The 22438-nt window shown below is 41.6% G+C and overlaps 1 protein-coding gene across 2 annotated transcripts; it reads right to left on the minus strand.

The window, feature by feature from the left end:
* Positions 1 to 100: 100 nt before the first annotated feature.
* Positions 101 to 22122, minus strand: krr1 (KRR1 small subunit processome component homolog). 2 transcript variants are annotated; one of them, XM_059652506.1, is made up of 10 exons: positions 22001 to 22122; positions 17845 to 18020; positions 15940 to 16074; positions 15463 to 15588; positions 12996 to 13079; positions 12478 to 12534; positions 7243 to 7413; positions 2924 to 3001; positions 1327 to 1420; positions 101 to 776 (listed from the first exon to the last, which is right to left on the minus strand). In XM_059652506.1, the coding sequence occupies exons 1-10, from the start codon at positions 22053 to 22055 to the stop codon at positions 658 to 660; spliced, it is 1095 nt and encodes a 364-aa protein (XP_059508489.1). In that variant the 5' UTR covers positions 22056 to 22122; the 3' UTR covers positions 101 to 657. The 2 variants fall into 2 exon arrangements, with proteins under 2 accessions (XP_059508489.1, XP_048404795.1); XM_048548838.2 differs by having other exon boundaries at positions 101 to 782.
* Between the last annotated feature and the right edge of the window lie 316 nt (positions 22123 to 22438).

A 22438-nucleotide genomic window follows, 5' to 3' on the forward strand; every position in this document is an offset into this window, starting at 1 on the left:
GAGTTAGATTGGTGACTTGTGTTTTGACCTGAGAAAACATGGAGCAAGTTGCCTTTGTGCTGCCAACTTTGATTCTAAAATAGCATACCATTTTTGAACATTTAAGACACAGGTATACAGATTTAATGAACAGTGATGTATAAAACAAAGTTATGGTATTATATAACATAAACCTCTAGTACAAAATAGAAATATCTCTGAACATTTGCGTACACCATTCATTCAATCTTAAACCAAATTTTCATCTTGCTTATCTGTGGAAATAATGAAGCTCAAAGGACAGAATCCAAGCAAACTTGTAACACATTGATTGATTGCACTTGCCTGCAAGATTTTACTATTTGTTAAAATCAGTTGTAACATAGGGATTGAGATGAATTCTTCTTCTATATTGTCATTTCAGAAACCCTGTCAGGATCCTTGCACAGACAAATATCTAACAGTCCTACTGAATTAGGTGAGGAAATCATGAACAGGACCATGTGCTTGTTCCTTCGGCATCGGTCAGACAGAATGAACAATTTATTTTTCTTGGCCACTTGCATGTAACAATTAAAATGATGTAACGTTGAAGCCCTGCTTGACCAACAGTGACATTGTCTGAATTAATTATTCCAACAGTTTGTCAAAAGCATAGGGAGAACTGGAAGAGTCAATTTATTTCTTCTTCTTTTGAGCTATTTTCTGAGCAATTTCCTCCACTGCTGGGGCTCCTAGCTTCTTTTTCTTGGCAGTTCTCACTTTTTCTTTAAGAGCTTCAATGTTAACTTTTGCTTCTGCAGCTAGACGAAATGAGGATTTTTTAGCAAAAACATACAAATCTGATTATACAAACTTTCCTTTCTGGCCCCATCTGCATCAAAATTTAACCATGCATGTACACCAATATACCAAATTATTTTTCCCCAGAAAATCTTAAATTCATTGTAGGTAATCTACCTGTTCAGGTGTGTCATGACACACTGAGATGGTGGCCTCCTGGCCTGGAGTATTACTGCTGTATTATTGCACTACATGACATGAGATGGAATACAATAAGGTCACTCCCTTTAATGGTGCTAACCCATAAAATTGTTGAAAGTTTAGCTCATAATTTAAGGAAGCATCATTTGCTGCCACGGCCCAAGGGTTGGAGCAAAATAACCCTCTAATTTCAAGGAAAACCAGTGAACTTCTAGGTTTTACCCATGGCATGTGCCTATGTATTTAGCTACGCCATCCTGCTGTTCTTAAGCGCAAATTATTGTACAGAGCACCATAAATTATCATTGAGATATAACTTGATTAATTTCTCTGACCACATAAAACAGAATGTAAGCCAGTTACCTTTTTTCACTTTAACAGCAGGTTTTTCTTTAGGAGGAATAAAAGCTTTATTTCTTTCTTCCTTTTGCCTGGCTGCTGCCTCTGCTTCTTTTACCTGGGCAAAACAATTAAGAACAACCATCCAGTGTAAAAGCTTTTCCAGCACATTTTGTAAAAGACTTGCATTTGTATAGCATTTTCTAAAAACTCATTTGTGGGATGTCAGCATTGCTGGCTGACGAACAATTATTGCCTGTCCCTAGTTGTCCTTGAAGGTGGTGGGGAACTAGCTTCTTGAAGCGCTCCAGTCCATGATTGACACAGCAGCAATGAAGGAATGGGGAGAGTCTTGCAGGTGGTGGTATTTCCCTATATCAGCTACCGTTGTCCTTCTATATGGAAGTGGTCGTACGTTTGGAATAGAACATAGAACAGTACAGCACAGAACAGGCCCTTCAGCCCACAATGTTCTGCCTAAGGATCTTTGGTGAATTTCTATAGTGCATCTCGTAGATAATGCACACTGCTGCTACTGAGCATTGGTGGTGGAGGGAGTGGATCTGGTGCCAATCAAGCAGGCTGCTTTGTCCTGGATGGTGTCAACCTTTTTTGACTATTTTTGGAACTGCACCCAGCAGAGCAAGTGAGTATTCCATCATGCTCCTGACTTGTGCCTTGTAGATGTTGGTCAGACTCCAGGGAGTCAGGAGGTGAGTTATTTGCTGTAGTATTCCTAGCCTCTGACCTGCTTTTGTAGCCAGTGTTTGTGTTGAGTTGTCAGAGTTTCTGGTTGATAACCCCCAGATGCTGACAGTGGGGGTGATGATATTCAGTGGTGTTACCAAGAGACGTTGGTTAGATGGGTGATAGTCATAGCCTGGCATTTGTGTGGCATCAATGTCACTTGCCTCTTGTCACCCCAAGCCTGGATATTGTTCAGATCTTGTAACATTCAAACTGGTTTAGTAACTGAGAAGTCACAAATGGTGCTCAACATTGTGTAATTACACAACGAACATCCCCTGTTCTGACCTTGTGATGGAGGGAAGGTCATTCATAAAGCAGCTGATGATGGTCAGGCCCGGACACTACCCTGAGGAACTCCTGCAGAGATGTCCTGGAGCGGAGATGACTGACCTCCCACAAACATGATCATCTTCCTATATGTTAGGTATGACTCAGAGTTTGCCCCTTTATGCCACATAGTAGAATGCAGCTTTGATGTCAAAGGCTGTCACTCGTGCCTAATCTCTGGAATTCAGCTCCTTTTGTCTGTGTTTGAACCAAGGCTGTAATGAGGTTAGGAGTTGAGTGGCCATCCAGTAGAAGTTTGATCACTAGTAGAAAGTGCAGCAGCAAATCTGAATACAGAAAACTTATAACGTTGCTAACGGCTAAGCAGTGAGGGTATTTGATAGAGGATAATCACTGTGCACTTCTCCCATGTTGTGGGGTGTTTTCATCTCTATCAGAAGGACAAATGTGGCCTTGGTCATTCATTCAAAAGGTAACATTTCCAACATTCCCTCATGTACTGCTCTGGGACTTGAACCCACACCCTCAGAGTCTGGTAAGTGGTTTCTTTTTTCTATCTGTAACAAATATTCAAAATTCATACCTTTGTTTCATGCAACTTCTTCTTCCTCTTGTCCTTCTCTCTGAGGAAGTATTCACCAGTGGCTAGCTCCCGATCAATCTGGATGATAAATTCAGCAAACCATTAAGAACAAACAATAGAACGCCACCATAGTTAGTCTCAAACTAAAAGATTAGTTTCAAATGAACTTTTCAAAGTTGAACTTGCTATTATACAAGTGCCATTAATGTGGTAAACCATTTCACATGATATAATCAAAAAAACAAAGCATCTAAGTTGGTAAATGCTTTTAGGTTGGTGGGGTTCCGCAAGCAAGAGACTGTTGAAATATTTAAACAGGTGCAAATTATAGCAAGGTAGATGTAGAAACATACTTCATGCAACCGTGTTTGCACAGAATCTTGTTTTTAAACATCTTTAATCTTTCAAAGCAGCAGACCCTGAATAATGATTTCTAACCATAATTGCTTAAAGTTCTGATTATTTTCCACTGCATCTCCACTCATGACTAAATTTCTCTTCATCTGTTCAGTTGCCTAACCTACTAGTCATCCTACTGTACATCAATGATGACTGCAAGAATACTCCAAATACACTGCAGCAACCCAGAATTGTGCAAAACAGGACAGGAGCATTTATCTGGAGTTAAGAAAATTCCAGCACAGGATCAGGCCCTTTGACCCTGCAGACAAGCTACTAAAACCCCCTACCCTTATGGGGACCATATCCCTCTATTCCCATTTTCATGTATTTGTCAAGACATCCTTTTAAAAGTCACTACCGTATCTGTTTCCACTGCCTCCCCTGGCAGTGAGTTCCAGGCACCCCTCACCCTCTCAAAAACCTTGCCTCAAACAGCACCCTTAAACTATGTCCCCTTCATAATCTTGTAGACCTCTCTCAGGTTCCCCTCAACCTTCCTCATTCCAGTGAGTCCAACCCCTCAGCTCCTACCGTCCATACCAGGCACCATCCTGGTAAATCTTTTCTGTATCCTCACCAAAGCCACTACAACCTTCTGGCAGTGTGGTACCTAGAACTGAACACAATTCTAAATGCAGCCCAACTAAGGTTCTATAGAGCTGCAACATTACCTGCCACTTTTTAAACTCAATGCCCTGGCTGATGAAGGCAAGCATGCCGTATTGACTACCTTCTCCACCTGTGTACCTGTACACCCAGATCCCTCAGCCTATCAGTACTCTTCAGGATTCTGCCATTTACTGTATATTTTCCCATCTGGATTAGACTTTCCAAAATGCATTACCCCATTTGCCATCTCTCTACTCAAGTCACCAACCACTCTGTATCCTGATGGTCCACACTGCTTTCCGCAACTCCACCAACCTTTGTATCATCCGTAAAATTACTAATCAGACCAGTTACATTTTCCTCCAAATCCAGGTATATATTACAAATAGCACAGGCCCCAGCACTGATCCCTGAGGAATGCCTCTAGTCACAGCCCCTCATGCAGAAACAGACCCTTACACTGCCACCCTCTCTCTTCTAGAACTAAGCCAGTTTTTTTATTCATCTTTCAAGCTCACCTCTGACTCTAACTTTAACTTTACCTTCTGTATCAGCCTTCCATGAGGGACTTTATCAAAGGCTTCACTGAAGTCCATGTAGACAACATCCACTGTCCTACCTCGCCTCGATCATTTTTGTCACTTGCTCAAATAAGTTAGAGAGACACGACCTCCCTTCACAAAACCATGTTGCCTCCCACTAATACATCCACTTATTTCCAAGGGGGAGTAAATTCTCTCTCAGAATCCTCTCCAATAATTTCCCTACCACTGACATAAGGCTCACCGGCCTGTAATTAGCTAGATTATTCTTACCACCTCTCTTGAACGAATGAACAACATCGGCTATTTTCCAATGTATCCTCACTGGCTCCAGGGGAGGTCCATGAGCAAAGATTTCTCAAAGCCCCAGCAATTTCCTCTCTCGACTCAGTATTCTGGGGTATATCCCCTTAGGCCCTGGGGACATGTCTATCTTAATGTTTTTGAAGAACTCCCCACACCACTACCTCCTCCCTTTTGATATCACCATGACACAAATTATCTACACTTGCTTCCCCATCCTTCACAAGGGTGAATACTGATGCAAAAGTACTCAATTAATACCTCATCCATTTCCTCTGGTTCCACACAGTCCCTTCCCTGTCCTTGAATGGGCCAACATCCTGCTCTTTATATATGGATTCCACCCTTGCTTTGTGTGTTCCAACCTCCTAGGCTTGACAAATGCTTCCTTTTCTTTTCAACTAGGCTCATATCTCTCATTTATCCAACGTTCCTTAAACTTGCCGTACTTATCCTTCATCCTTACCAGTCCCAGGTTCCCAGCAAATTACACTTGAAAGCCTCCCCCATACCAGATGCTGATTTACCCTCAAACATCTGCCTCCACTTTACATTCTTCAGGTCCTGTTATATTTTTGTAATTAGCCTCCTATTCCCTGCTCTCTTCTCCCCCCCCCTTCCCCCATCATCTCACAACTCCACTTATCTTTATCCATCAGTACCTTAAAGTTTATTGAATTATGATCACTGTTCCCAAGCTGCTCCCCTACTACGGATAGGACAGGGCGCAAGTCAGTTAAGTTTGGCTTATTCCCCCATACTAGTCCAAATAGGAAAGGGCTATCTATATATTCCTTACAAACTCTGCCCCATCCGCACCCTAAGTACTGAGTGAGTCTCAGTCAATATATGGGAAATTAAAATCACCCGTGATGACAACCTGTTACTTTTACATCTTGCCAAATTCTGCCTACATATGTTCTTCTATCTCCCACTGGCTGTTGGGAGGCCGACAGTAAACCTCAAATACTGTAATTGCACCCTTCCTGTTCCTGAGCTCTACCACCATTGCCTCGCTATGTGAGCCATCTGTGGTGTCCTCTCACAGTACGGCAACTCACCCGTCCATTTTATATCTCCTTGTACCCCGCCTGGAACTTTAAGCTGCCAATCTTGTCCCTCCCTTAACCAAGTCTTTGTAATAGCAACACCATCATAGTTCCAGGTACTAACCAAACCCTAAATTACCTGCCTTACCTGTTACACTTCTCACATTGAAACAGATGCCATTCAGTCCCCCAGTCCTGCTTTGATCAGTAACCACACCCTGCCTCCTCTTCCTCTGAATCTTATTGGCCCTAATTTCTAGTTCCCTTTCAGTCAATTCACCTTTGCTCTAGTTCCCACCCCCTTGCCAAGCTAGTTTAAATCCTCCAGAGTAACACCATCAAACCTCCCAGCCAGAATATTTGTGCCAGTCCTTCTTGTACAGGTCACACCTGCCCTGGAAGAAATCCCTCCCTCCTACACCATCTGTTCAGTCACATGTTGAGCTGTACCTCTCTTCCTGTTTCTAGCCTCACTGGCATGTGGCACAGGGAGACTGTCACTTGACAACAGCCCCTCAGCAAGCCACCCGGAAGCAGTGACTGCACTGATGCAAATCTTCACCACTCTGCTGCCCTATTCTGGGTCCGATAAAAGGAATGGATATACAAAATACCCTGCAAGGACTGGGAGAAAATTTACGTTGGCCAAACTGGATGAAAACTGACAATAAGGATACACAAACAAATCTCACTGGTCTCGACACATGCCGATAAAGTAGGACACAAATTTGACTGAGAAAACACATCCATAGTAGCACAAGTCAAACAGAGACATGTCAGGAAATTCCAACTGAAACTCTATCGACAAACATATTGTACATCAGTTCCAGTTCCAACCACCCCCAGCAAACCAAGGCATACAAATAACAAGCAGAACAAAACACCAATACTTCACTGGAGGCATACTGACTATTACTTTATACTGCTCTGCATTGTCAAGTCTGTTGCTTTTTTTGGGATGGCGTAAGTGCCCTCCTCCTTGGATCTAAAACAATCCCTAAATTTTGTTTGTTAGCAACGGTCAGGCCACTTTTCCTGTTTTACTTTTGTTACAGACCGGAATGAACAATTGTTATAGTACCTCCATGCATTCTTAAAATGTTTGCCACTACCTGTCATCTCTTTAAAAGTAATATCTCTGATTTAGCATAGTCAGCTCACAACATTGTAGTTTCCTTTATTTACATTCAGGGCCTTAGTCCTGAATGTAGTGGTTCACACCCAATAGGTTATTTGTGGTGCACTTGCTGGTGACAGGGGTTATTTCAATCTCTGGGAACACTTCTAGGAAACATTCAGACATCAAACAGACATCAAACAGACAAGAGCATCAGCTTAAGGATGGACTCACAAATTATCAGTGAATGCTGCTGCACAGGAGATCGTTCAGCCCATTGTGCCTATCAGCACCTACCTTGCTTTCTGGTTGTGGTGGTGGGAAAGGCGTATACTCCTTCTTTATCCTCCTCTTCTGGGGTTGTTTCCGTTTGTTTAGGTTCTTGTGCTTGAACGTGGGCAGAAACCTCTCCCAGTTCTGTGTTCTAAGCTCTGCATCTTTTGCTAATTCTCGTTTAATCATCAACGTCTTTTGAAAAGAACACAGTATTTTTTGCAGTTGAAACATGCAAGTATGACTAAAGTCTCGGAAACAGTCACCCAAAGAAGGAAACAATTCTACACACAAAAGATCTCTAGTCCTTTTTTTAAGAAAGGAAGATACAGTGAAGTCTAAATTTAAATGCCACAAATACTCAGCACGTCAAAGAAGCATCTATGTGCAAACGGGGCTGTCATTTCTGACCAAAAACCTTTCCTCAGAACTAAAGAAAGTCTCAAACATTGACACTTGTTTCTGTCTCCACCAATGCTATGAAACTCAAGAGTATTTTCAGTCTTTATTCCAGTTAAAACAATGCCTGCTGTAATCCCAAATAAAAAACAAAAGAACTGCAGATGCTCTAAACCAAGAAACAAAACAGAAATTGCTGGAAAAGCTCAGCAGGTCTGGCAGCAGCTGCAAAAGCAAAAACAGAGTTAACATTTCCAGTCTGGTGCCCCGTCCTCAGAATCTAGGCAGGGTCACTGGACCCAAAACATTAACTGTTTTTTCCTTCACAGATGCTGCTAGACCTGCCGAGCTTTTCCAGCAACTTCTGTTTTATCCCCTGTAATCCCAGTTTAAGATCTATTATAGAAAATTCAGTACAATACGAAAAGAAGAGGGCTATCTGGCAAACTGACAGTGAATACACAGCAAACGATGTCAGCTGTGAAACTAAATGAAGTTCAACATGAACTACGTTGAAGTATAATCCTCTGGAGAAAGGAAGAAAATGAGTATTAGATTTAAATGGAAACACTATGAACAAAGTGGGGGGAAAAAAAGAATGGATACACAGTCTCCCATTAAGAATACATTCCTGGGTTAGGAAACAATTTCAAATGATATATTATTTGGGCAATGCTGGAGGATACAGGTACCGGTAAAACACATACAATATCTGTGACAAGGAAATCTGCCCAGGAAAACTGAAAGACTAGGTCTGTGCTAACTGAAACAGAATGAAAATTTCATAAGCATCTAGGTTTAAGAGGAAAATAAAAAGATTTCTTTCCAAAAGCTGGGAAATCAGTATGGAGAACTTAGTGCTAGCAGCACAAAGGGTTGTCAAAATGCTGTCATAAGGAGATTTAACTCCATTTTGCTACACTATCCCCATGATGTATCGTGATATTTCACTATGGAGAAAAACCATCAATTTCAGTCTTGAATGTACTCAGTGACTCAGCCTCCACAGGAGTCTCGGGCAGAGAATTGCAGAAATTCCTCCACATCTCAGTCCTAAATGGTCTGCCCCTTATTATGAGACTATGTTCCCTGGTTTGAGACACTCCCAATCCAAATCCAGGGAAAACATCTTTTCTGTATTTACTCTCTTCACCTGTGCAAGAATTTCACAGGTTCGATAGATCACAGCTGCCCAGCCAAAGTTTCTATGCAGTCGGCATGCCAACACATTGACTTTTGGTTCTGGAGCAGCAGAAAAACTTACAGGGAGCGTAGATCACCTCTTCTAAATCATTCTTCTAAACTTCAGAAAATACAGGCCCAGTCTATGTAATCTTTCCTCACAGGACAGGCTCTGCAGCTCAGGAATTGGTGAACCTTTGGTGCATTCCCTCCTTGGTAAGTATTTTTTTTACATATTAGGGAGGAAACTAAAACTGCACACAAGACTCTGGGTATTGTCTCACCAAGGCTCCATTATATAACTGCAACAAGACTACATTCCTTTACTCAAACTGTCTTGGGATTTAGGCCAACATAACATTTACCTTCTTTAGTGCTTGCTGTACCTGCCTGCTAACTTTGTGACACACCAACAAGGACATACAGGCCCCTTTGAGTTTAACCACTCACCACTAAAGAAATGTTGTCTCTTTCCAGCAAATTGAATACCCTCACACTTCTTCACATTGTGTTCTGTCTGCCAATAGTTTTTTTGTCTAATCACTTCAGTCTCTCCAAATCTCCTTGAAGCATCTTTGCATCCTTCTCACAATTCACACTTACATCTCGTTTTGTGACATTTGAAAGCTTGTAAATATTGCACTCAATCACCACATCTCAATCGCAGATATCAATAAACAGATGGAGCCCAGGCACTGATTTTCTCATAGAACCTGTACAGTTCCATGTTCTTCGGCCCATGATGTTGTGCCGAACTTTAACCCTAATCCTAAGGTCTATCTAGCCTCCACCGCTACCTTACACTATCATCCATATACCTATCTTATAGCTGCTTAAATGCCCCTAATGAGGCCAACCCCACTACCCTCTCCGGCAATGCATTCCATGCCCCTACCACTCTGAGTAAAGAACCTACCTCTGACATCACCCCGATATCTACCTCCTTTCACTTTAAAATAATGTCCCCTCGTAAAAGCTACCTCCACCCTAGGAAAAGGTCTCTGGCTGTCTATCTATACCTCCAATCATTTCGTGCAGTTCTATCAAGTCACCTCTCAGCCTTCCAACGCCTCCACATCTTTCCTGTAATGAGACGACCAGAAATGGACACAATAGTTGTGACTAGAAAGGTTGATGAGGGTCGAGCTGTGGATGTGGTGTATATGGACTTCAGTAAGGCATTTGATAAGGTTCCCCATGGTAGGCTCATTCAGAAGGTCAGGAGGAATGGGATACAGGGGAACTTAGCTGCTTGGATACAGAATTGGCTGGCTAACAGAAGACAGCGAGTGGTAGTAGAAGGAAATTATTCTGCCTGGAAGTCAGTGGTGAGTGGAGTTCCACAGGGCTCTGTCCTTGGGCCTCTACTGTTTGTAATTTTTATTAATGACTTGGACGAGGGAATTGAAGGATGGGTCAGCAAGTTTGCAGACGACACAAAGGTCGGAGGTGTCGTTGACAGTGTAGAGGGCTGTTGTAGGCTGCAGCGGGACATTGACAGGATGCAGAGATGGGCCGAGAGGTGGCAGATGGAGTTCAACCTGGATAAATGCGAGGTGATGCATTTTGGAAGGTCGAATTTGAAAGCTGAGTACAGGATTAAGGATAGGATTCTTGGCAGCGTGGAGGAACAGAGGGATCTTGGTGTGCAGATACATAGATCCCTTAAAATGGCCACCCAAGTGGACAGGGTTGTTAAGAAAGCATATGGTGTTTTGGCTTTCATTAACAGGGGGATTGAGTTTAAGAGTCATGAGATCTTGTTGCAGCTCTATAAAACTTTGGTTAGACCGCACTTGGAATACTGCGTCCAGTTCTGGTCGCCCTATTATAGGAAAGATGTGGATGCTTTGGAGAGGGTTCAGAGGAGGTTTACCAGGATGCTGCCTGGACTGGAGGGCTTATCTTATGAAGAGAGGTTGACTGAGCTTGGTCTCTTTTCATTGGAGAAAAGGAGGAGGAGAGGGGATCTAATTGAGGTATACAAGATAATGAGAGGCATAGATAGAGTTGATAGCCAGAGACTATTTCCCAGGGCAGAAATGGCTAGCACAAGGGGTCATAGTTTTAAGCTGGTTGGTGGAAAGTATCGAGGGGATGTCAGAGGCAGGTTCTTTACGCAGAGAGTTGTGAGAGCATGGAATGCATTGCCAGCAGCAGTTGTGGAAGCAAGGTCATTGGGGTCATTTAAGAGACTGCTGGACATGTATATGGTCACAGAAATTTGAGGGTGCATACATGAGGATCAATGGTCGGCACAACATTGTGGGCTGAAGGGCCTGTTCTGTGCTGTACTGTTCTATGTTCTAATACTCCAGATGTGGCCGAACCAGGCATTTGTATAGCTGAGGCATAACTTCACGGCTCTTGAACTCAATCCGTCTATTAATGAACACCTACACACCATATGCCTTCTTAACAACTCTATCCACCTGGGTGGCAGCTTTCAGGGAACTGTGAACATGAACCCCAAGATCCCTCTGATCCTCCACACTGTCAAGAATCTTTCCGTTAACCCTGTATTCTGCTTTCAAGTTTGTCTTTCCCCCAAAATGAATCACCCACACTTTTCAGGGTTAAACTCCATCTGCCACTTCTCAGCCTATCAATGTCACTTTGTAACCTAGAACAGCCCTCTGCACTGTCCACAACGTGACCCACCTTCGTATTGTCCGTGAACTTGCTAATCCACCCTTCCACTCCTTCATCCAAATCACAAATAGAAAAGGACCCAGAAAAAATCTTTGTGGTACGCCACTCGTAACTGAGAACCATGTTGGATACTTTGTCTTCTAAGGGTCAGCCAATTCTGAATCCAATCTCCCACATTTCCCCCTGTCCCATGCCTCCTTACCCTCTGCATGAGCCTACCATGGGGAACCTTATCAAACCTCTTACTTAAACCCATGTATACCACATCTATTGCTCCACCTTCATCCACGTGTTTGGCCACCTCTTCAAAGAATTCAATAAGGTTTGTGAGGCATGATCTACCCCTCACAAACTAAACTGTGCTTTCCAAGTGATCATAAATCCTATCTCTCAGTGCTCCACTGGTCACAGACAATCCAAGAATGATCCATTTGTTAATACACTGTCCATTTTAAGTCCGTTAGCCAGTTCTCAGAGGTTGCCAGTACATTGTTCTTCCCCCAGTCTTATTTTAATATCCCTGTGAAGCACAGGTATAATTGAAAACACGCAGGATTTCTCATTACAGATGAGAAGGTGCTGATAGGGATTTGCAAGATAATGACAGCTTTGGATTAAACAGTTCCCATTACCAATGGTGCAGGTCAAGAGGACACAGGCCAATATGTTTTTGGTAAGGGATACCAAGTGAACATAGGAACAGAAGTAGGCCGATCAGCCCACTGACCCTGCTATGCTATTCAGTCAGATCATTGATGGGTGCAGGTGAGATGGAATTATAAGGAACATTTCTTTTCTCAGTGAGTGGTCATAACCTGAAAATCTAAGCCTCTGAGGGTGGTGGAAGAGATGATGAATTATTTTAAGGTAAAACTGGATAAGCACTTGACTAAAATCTGCAGGTTACAGGAATAAAGAGGAGGATTTGGTCCAACTGGATTACTGGCAGACTGCCAGTGTAGACTTAATGCAACAATCCTGAACATACCATGTGAAATTTCACTTTTTTTTTCATATAATCAATACCTTGATATTGTAGATTGGGTGTATGTTCTTCATGGTATCGGTGACTACTTTTCTCACCTGGAAATGTGAAAATATTAGGGCATTAGTATTTAACTGTAAGTGGTAAAAGGCTGAATTATTTTTACCTGTTCCCACCCTGGCAGGGCTACACTTACTGTTCATTTCCCGGTGGCCCAAAAATGATGGGCCTTTTTTTCTCATTGAACAATGTAGTAATGGAGCTTTATAGTGATTGCTTAACATGGAGTGTTTTGCCAAGTCTCAGTATTAAGAGACAACGGTGTAGCCTTTAGCAATTTAAGTACTTATCAAGCATTGGTTCGTTTCTGAATGAACACTGCCATTCTAAAACGGTTTACGTAATTTACAAAAGAGCCAGATAGGATTGCACGGAAGAAGCTCAAAATAAAGGTTAAAGAAAGTAGATTAATGAACAGCTAATGAAAAGTTACAAACAGCATTGTGAGGAAAAGCACCAGGTCTGATTGCAGAGCACACCCTCAGTCCAATTTACTCACCTCTTTCAGCCCTGTATATGGTCCTAAGGCAGACACAGTATTCCCTTGTACCATGATATAGCAATTGGTCAACAGCTCTAAAGCCTATGAGTAGGAGACACAGCAGAAGGAATCCATTAATAACAGTAAATTGTCAAACAAAGCACCCTCATCACCCATGACTCTGCTCCTGGTAACTCAGAAGATATTGTTTTGCAAGGGTATCATGTAAAACTATGCCATCTGTTTCTCTGGGGGGTTGCTATTTGAAGCTTTAATGTAATGAAATCTAATTGTTTTGGCTTCCTGGTATCCCCAACATCAGGCTATCATTAAATAATGTTTTAACTAATAGGCTGGCATGGTAGCATGGAACTAGAATCTTGGTGAAAAAAATTACTGAAGCTTTTTGTCTTACAAACCATCCCTAACCCGATGAGTGTGTGTGGGATAAACTGTTAGAGAAAATGGTAGATGCAGATGCAGTTAGAACATTTAAAAGACGTTTGGACATGTACGTGAATAGGAAAGGTTTAGAGCGATACCAGCCAAATGAGCCTAGTTTAGATTGGGAAGCTTGGTCGGTACAGATGAGTTGGACCGAAGGGGCTGTTTTCATGCTGTATGGCTCTATGACAAATGAAAGAATGCCAAATTTCAAACAGTTTGTTCAACAGGAGTAAAGGGTGCTGACTGGTTGGTGTGTCAAGAATGATGTTAAGTTGCTACGGAGAAAAGAACAATGAACTATACCAAAATAGCCCAAGTGCACCAATAGGTACACTAACAAGTGATTTAAGGTAATGAATATAGCTCGCAATGTGGCTCAGTCATGCATCCCTGAAGTAACATTCCAATATATGGAGGGGCCTGTTTTCTCTAGGTAAAGGAAAATGAGGAAATCATATACGTTTCTTTTGAATTTTACAAGAGACTGGGCAGCTGAGGAATGCAAGATAATGCTTTGGCAACATGTCTCACTTTTAGCAAGATTCAAAGAATTTAACTGTTGGGCTGAGGTGACTCAGTCCTATCAGGGATCTTTGCAGAATGCAGAAGTGTTTAATCATGAAATTTAATCTGCAAAAATTTGTTGATTTCTAATTTTCTGGAAGAATCTAGAATCAGTTACAATTATCTGAATTTCCAGAGGGGCCCATAAGAGTAACCCAAGTTAAACAGCTAAACACCATTAATGTTCTTCAAGCCCCAAACAAGCAGTATGCAGTACCAAGGGAACGTCATCAATATATTCCAAAAATTCACTCCCACAGACATGAAGTGAAACACCAAAATCAGTGTAATAATCCTCCAGAGCTACACACCAGTTGTTTTAATCACTTTTTTTGTAATGATAGCAACTCAAAGGCTCCTTACTCAAATGAAAACCATTTTCATAGCATTTCATTCTTCAGAAAAGCGTGTTGTTTCAGCATTTATAAAATAAATTTGCAAGAGGATTTCTGCTATCTTACAACAAATTTACATACCTAAGGAACAGGAGAAATATATCTGCTCGTGACTGTCCTGCCCTTCATTAACATGATAAAATGTTTCATCTTCTATGTCCACCTTTCTTACTCTACTCCCACCCTGCACCACTGATAGCACAGCAGCTTTCCCCTTAAACAGAACTTGAGTCCGTGGAAGAAAAATACACCCAGGATTCAGAAGCCCAAACACTGACCACCAACATTCTTTAACACAAACACGATATAAACAAGAGATAATAGGAATTGCAGATGTTGGAGAATCCAAGATAACAAAGGTGTAGAACTGGATGCACACGGCAGGCTAAACAGCATCAGAGGAGCAGGAAGGCTGATGTTTCGGGCCTAGACCCTTTCTGATGAAGGGTCTAGGCCCAAAACGTTAGCCTTCCTGCTCCTATGATGCTGCTTGACCTGCTGTGTTCATCCAGCTCTACATGTTGTTATCCATGATATAAACAAACTGTCCCAGCCATTTCAGCATGTTCAGTCTACTCTGCTGCCTGAATTGATCTACAGGATCTTTATTTTTCAATTGAAATGATTAACCAGCATCTGACTATGGAGCTGCTTTTTCTTTGTGTGATGCGTTAGGCATGGATTTCTCTTCATTCCCACATACCTAGTCAGATAATCTTTACCACACAAACACTAGTTTGGTAGCACAGACTTTGAGCGCTGCTGAGAAAAGACACAATTCTTTGAAGCTCTACACCATCAGGGCATTTGCTAATGCAAAAAAGACCAACATTTTATCGCACTCTTTTTATTTCCCCACAGTATAAAATGTTGCTCCCTGTAACATTAGTTTTAAATTGTTACACTGATAATCTCTTGTCATTTGTGGATTATTCAGTTTTTTGTGGCCAAGGAACTTATCCGATTTGCTTAAAATTTAATTACCATATTCAGGCCAGGAAATCGTTCTTGTATCTGAGCTGTGAGATAAATCCTGGAAGGAAGATCCACTGCTCAACAACAGACGAATATATTTATACCTTAAGTGTTGATCCTTTCGGCCCAATAAGTCTTAGCCTTCTTTTCACAAATCGTTCTCGGTTTCTAACCAATGATCCAATTTTAATTATGTCACATGTCACATCATCCTGAAAAATACGTTCAGCCTAGAATAGAAAGCAACAGGAGTCACAGTTCAACACACTAAATATCCACGTCAGAACCTCCCTCTCCACCAACTTTAAGCAGGATACACCTGGTTCATTTTACAAGCTTGCATGCAAGTTACAAGATCCAGCCAGTTATTCAGATGCTTGTTCACAGAAACTTCCAGCAACTAAAGTAAATGACAGAAAGACACGGGGAAAGGCATCCCAAATTTTGGTGTGCGTTTCTCTCTGGGAATGCTCATTTTAAATGTCACTTTTATTTTGTGTGTTCTGCCTTCACAATTAAAAAAACCTGTTATGACATCAGTGATTCAATTAAAGGTATTCTTTAATAGTTGTGCTACTCACTTGCTCAAAAGGAACACTTCTCGCTAAAAGTTTGATCAAATCCCTGGCTTTAATGATGATATATGGATCGAATGTCTTCTTAGTAGTGGTAACAGTCATACTGCCTTCAATCAAATCTAATGTAGCTGTAATATACTAAATAAATGAGAGATTATAACCAACATGTATTCAAGCAAATACAACTACTTTGCACATAAGAATAGACATTTTACTATGGATTTAGCATTATCCAAATCCAAAGAATGCTGTGAAGCTCAACAGGTCAGGCACAATGGGGAGGGAGTGCATGAAAAACATTAACACTGTTTCTCTCTCCACACATATTTGACTTGTTGAGTGTCAAGAATTTTCAAGTCTGTTTCAGATGTTCAACATTTGCAGGTTCTTAATTATAGAAATTTAAAATCTCAAACTCGATTAAAAATGTTATAGGGCTTAAAGTCAAGATTAAAATTGAGTTAGATCCAAGCATATTGCTGCACAAAATGCATCAACTGAGACCAATCCCACCATCCTCATGTGTACAGCCTTGTGACATTTTCATACTTTAGAACCATCATAATGTTTTGTTTTTAAAAACAAATCACTTCAGTTTAACCAGTTTCAGCATTCCAAACTTAACTGACTTGCGCCCTGTCCTATCCGTTTAAATCTGAAGTTTGCTCAAATTCAAGAAAAATCCCTTGTGACCTTGACTCTGAGACACTTAGTGCAATGATAGGACTTAAGGCCAAATGTATTCAATTGAACAGCGCAGGGCTTGAATGTTGCTGGGAAAAGAAGAGACATGCCAAAGCTTTTTGTCTTATATTGGCCAGGACAAACACAAGAATGAGAAATAGGTCACAACAATTTATACTGCAGGAGTACAGGGGAATGCTCGGCTGGCAAGGGCACTGATTAGCCAGTGTTGTCAAAGAGAAAGAGATTGGCAATGCCTTAGCCATTCACGGTCAACTTGCCAACCAATCCTTCCACTTTTCTCTTGTATTATGTATTATGATTGTTTAAAATTTATTATTCACATTTGCCCTGATGAGTACAACACAAAAAACTTTGCCAAAGTCTCTCTCTAATTGGCAACATCCAAAAGTACTTTTCCGCTATACATCAGCATCCATATTTTTGAGTCTTGTATTTTGAAAATATGTTCTTCAGATCCGGATGTTGCTGGCTGGGTCAGCACTTATTGTCCATCCCCAATTGCCCGAGAAGGTGGTGGTGAACCATCTCCTACAACGCATTTAACTCAAGCAGTAAATAAGCTATTTAGGAGGGGCTTCCAGAATTCTGACCTAGCCATAGTGAGGATATAACAATGCAGCTCCAAGTCAGGACGGTGTGAGGGTGTAGTGTTCCCAAGCATGTGTAACCCTTATCTTTCTGAGTCGTAAAGCACAAGGTTTGGGATTTAATGTCAGTCTTACGCCTTACAAAAGACTAAATCACCCGAGATGAATAGTTGAACAGATTACCAGTAATTGCCATTTTGTTTCATTTCAATCTATTATGAGATCCCCATGCAGAAGATGGTGTATTTCCATAAATATCTTTATAAACTCTAGTGGCCCTACAATCCCTTCATATCTTCACATTCCTGCAATTCAAGCTTCTTACAAATCCCCAGTCTTCAGCACATCACTGCCTGTATTCTCAAGGCCTGGAATTCCTTCTCTAAACCTCTTCTCTCTTAAGGACTCTCCTTAAAAGCAAAGCCTTTGAGCAGGGTTTCAGTCACTTGACTTAATATCTCCACCTGTGACACACTGTCAAATTTGTCTGATCATTACCTTTGGCACATGGCACATTAAAAGTGCTACTTACACATTAGCTGTCATAATGATAACAGCTGTAACAGCACTTATACAGGTGTAGGAGGTAACAAGAATACTGGAAAGGGCTTACATGTTCTTTCAGAGTGTTTTGCACCAAGGGCCAACATTCTTTCAGATAGGCCTCCCTGTATTTAGGGAACAGAGTAGCAAAACTGCTGTCCTCCAAAAGGCCATGAATATTGTCCATTTTGGTGAACGGTTCCTCCTTCCATCCTTCAGGTACTGTCAGCAGCTCCGTTTCATCCACTGCGGAATAAAACCCACTGATTAACAACTACAAATTACACAACATTCACCATTCACACAGAGTCAATACAGTAACATTCTGCTCAACAGCCTTGTAAATTAAAAGCCTTTTTGAATTTGTTTGAATGCAGCAAGGTTTTAACTGCCCAAAACTTGAGTTATAATTATTAACATTTCATGCACAAAATCAAATCTCTTCACTGTTATAGTAGGGCGTACTGCATTTATTAATTCTTCATTTTAAAAAGTTTATTCATTCACAGAAACTGGACATTGTTGGCTAGACCAGCATTTATTCCCAAGCTGTAATTGTCCTAAAGGACATTGGTAAATCAGATGGGTTTTTCCGACAATCAACAACAGTTTCTTGATCATCATTAAATTCTTAATTCCAGAAATTTATTGAATTTCAATTCACCACCTGCCATAATGGGAATTGAACCCAAATCCCAGAACATTATCTGGCTTTCTGGATTAATAGTCTAGCGATACTCTCTTCTGACAGATGAAGAAATATTTTGCAAGTTTGCGTTGGAAAGGACACAAAGTGAGTAGTAGTAATTCACCTTTAGGAGACAAGATCTCAGAGCTCATTCATTTCAGAACAGAAATTTTACAAGGCACCCACCCAACTTCTCTAAACTCTAGGCAATATTTATTAAGATAACTTAAATACGAAGAGAAAGAAGAAGAAGGATTGACTATTGCAGCATATTGTTCTCACTGTCCTTTCCCCTCTTGGACATGACTCCCAATTGGGTTCAGAGACAGCACATGTGAGAGAAAGACAGCGAGAGCACGTCAGGACATTGTGCATTACAAGTGCGATGTACACATGGGCTGTCATAATGGTATCAACTGCAGCAGCATTTATCCAGGAGGTGGTAAACAATAACATTGGCAAGGGCTGGAATGTTCTTTCAGAGTGTTTTCTTCTCACACTCCCTCTCTCAAGTGCTGTTGCTCGAAGAGACAGTAGAGCTGCGATTATGTTAGTGGGTGTCTGGTGCAGACCACTGACGATCAGAATGGAGGAGATATGCTGCAAATTACAGTCTTGAGAGAATTACTTTACTTGCAAGAGAAGTGCATGAACAATGAAGTCATTGTACTGAAGCATTGCTTCCAATGCCAATTCCGACTGTGATCCCATTTCAAGGCTTAAAAATGATCATCTGACTCAGTGGGCTGTAGGGGGTGGGCAAGGAGGGAGGAGGAGAAGACCAATGAGAGTGTAGATCAGTGATGTAGGTCATTGCTACCTGAACTCATGATTTTGTTCAAGGTGCCAAACCCCATTTAAGAAGCCCTGTAATAGGGGATATTATTGATCCTCATGTAGATGAGGACAGTAAAGGCAGAGTGGGAAGAGAATTTCAGAAATGTGTTTGGGAAAACTCAATGGGCTATGGAGTTTCTTCTGTATTGTACGATTCTTCAACTGTACTCTTCAGGAAATAAGTCGGGGCAAATGTCAGTTAGGGAACTTTTGGAGAACCACAATCATAGTATTAAAATGTTCAAACTGGAGCAATTAAAAATATAAACACTGAATTGGACAAGGGACAGTTTCAGTGGGTCAAGAACAGATACAAATCAGACAAACTAGGATTAATGATTTGCATGCAAAACTTCAATGTAGCAATGGGTTGTCCTTAAAGATGAGAAAAACACAGTCCAGTGGCACATTACCACAAGGGCCAACCAGTAGTACAAAAAAAGTGAGAGGCCCCAATTTACAAAAGATTGACAATCGGAAAATGACATAACAACTATCAGGTTAATAACAGAAGTGAAAATCAGGATAATTTTAGAAAGTTTAGATGTAAAGTGAGAAAAGAAGTGCAGCAAAGAGATTGAATAAAGTAAAAACTAGTAATTAACGAAAAAGAAAAGAATCCAGAAGTTTCTGATAAGTACACAAGCAGTAAAAGTGTAAGAAGAGTAAAACCTAATTAAGGATTAAAGCACGAATGCTAAGAATACTTTGAATCAGTCTTTATCAAGGAAGATGCTGTTAGTAAAGTCATAGTGAAAGAGGAGTTAAGCAGGATCGTGGATACGTACAGATGTTGACAAAGAGATGCAGTAAGAAAGGATGAAAAGGTGGTAAGTCACGAGGATGCATCCATAGATGATGGAAGTAGTGGAGAAAACTGAGGTGATATTGGCCATAATCTCAACCTCAACAAATACTGGAGTATCTCAGAGGTATACTGGATAACTGCAACTGTTGCACCCTTGCTCAAAAAGGATGTAAAAGATAAATCTAGTGACAACAGACCAGTCAGTTTAAAGTGAGTGATGGGAACGAGTTTAGAACTGATAATCCTGGGCAAAATTAACACGCACTGAACAAATGATCACATAATAGTTATGGCACAGAAGGAAGCCATTTGGCCAATCATAAGAGAGACAGAATATAAAAGCAAGGTGGTTTTGATGGCAGGTTCTTCATTAGAGGCTATCATGGGAAGTCTTGACACTGGCATGACTTTTGATAAACCACTATAAAACACTGGTTCCCTTTTAACTGGAGTATAATGGCCTATCCTCAGCATCACGTTCTGGAATAGAAGTGAAGGGTTTGGAAAAAATAATGAGAATGATTTCATGGATGAAGAAATTCAGCTGGGTGGGGGGGGGGGGCGCTGTGGAGATGGTGATGTCACGGTTAAATCGCTGGGTTAGTGATCCAGAGACCTAGGCCAGTGTGCTGGTGACATGGGCCCAAATCCCGAAGTGGCACCTGGTGGAATTTAAATTTCGGCAGTTATATTTGGAATTATAAGCTGGTCTCAGTAATGGTGACCAGAGAACTAATCAATTGTTGTAAAAACACATCTGGTTCACTAACATCCTTACCCAATCAGGCCTACATGTGCCTTGGAGTAATGTGGTCGATTCTTAACTGGCCTCTCAGAGGTCATGTCTCGCCAGAACTCTCTTCCTGAAAAGGCAGTGAAGCAGATTCCTTGACTATTTTTAAGATAGAGGTAGAGAGTTTGTTGTTCTGCAAGGAATTGAAAGGCTGTCAGTTGTAACTGTGAATGTGAATGAGGTTTCAATCAGAAAGCTATGATCTCATTAAATGGCAGAATAGGTTTGAATAGCTGAATGGCCTACTCCTGTTCTGATTCATATACTACTTCAAGCAATTCAAAGGAGGTGCAACAAACGTTGGCCTTACCAATGGTACCTGCTCATGAAGAATAATGAATAAAGACTGGAAATGCTTAGGCTGTTAAGTTGAGGAGAAATTTCACCAAGGTGTTCAAATTCAAGAGCAGTCTGGGCAGGGTAAATTGAAGAAATTGTCCCCTTTAAATAAGGGCACTTATTTAAAGTGATGGTGAGAAATATCAATGCCAGCACGACAAGATCAAAAATTTTAGGATCTGGACAGTAAGTATAGTGACAAATGAGGGTAATTTTTAAGCGGAAACCTGGTTTGGCAGCAGTTTAGGTCGCGGAGTGATGGAGAAGCTCGTTAAAACGAGTGACTCTGCTCAGGAACATTTCAGGAATCAACTTCCGAATCAGGATAAAGTAAACGGCAACAAAGACTTCACAAAATCTTCGTCCACCGGGTCTACGCATCCCCCCCGCCCCGGACCCAACCTAACCCACAAATGGAGCCTCCCCCAAGGCCAGGCCGGCTTCAGAAATCCCCAACAAAAACAGAAATCACTGAAATTCCGAAGGAGAGTCACTGGGCCCGAAACACTAACTTTGTTTCTCTCACCACAGATGCTGCCAGAAACCTGGTGAGCTCCTCGAGCTCAGTTTCTGAAGGTGGGTCGAGGCCCGAACCATCAGCCTTCCTGCTCGGCTCCTCCAGCTCTACACCTTGTTACCTCAGATTCTCCAGCAATTTGGTTTTTACTTCAGATTTCCACAACTCTTTGTATGTTTTTTTTTGGTTCAGAAATCCTCCCCAACCCCGCCGCAGACCTGACCTCCTCCAATTCTTCATTTACCTTTATCTTTATCATCATTTTTACCGGCTCTCCTTGGACCAGGAGCGACCTCCATGGCGGCCCGGCGCTCAATACCTCCCCCCACGGACACACTTCCGCCGGTCCGCCACTCAATACCTCCCCCCACGGACACACTTCCGCCGGTCCGCCACTCAATACCTCCCCCCACGGACACACTTCCGCCGGTCCGCCACTCTATGCCTCCCCCCCCCAAAAAAAACGGACACTGCTTGCAGTATGGCGCTGGATGTTATTTGGGTGACAGCAGCCGGCAGTTTATGGATCCCGTCGACGTCTTGTTGTGAAGTTTATTAAAAATAATTTTTTCTGTGGCTATTATGTTGCGTCGGAAACAGGAGAATTGATAGGTTCAAGACCCAATCCAGAGTCTTGAGCCCATAACTGATGCAGTCTTCGCAGATTTTATATAAAATCCAA

Source organism: Stegostoma tigrinum, chromosome 18, assembly GCF_030684315.1.
Source record: "Stegostoma tigrinum isolate sSteTig4 chromosome 18, sSteTig4.hap1, whole genome shotgun sequence".
Classification (NCBI taxonomy): Eukaryota; Metazoa; Chordata; class Chondrichthyes; order Orectolobiformes; family Stegostomatidae; genus Stegostoma; species Stegostoma tigrinum.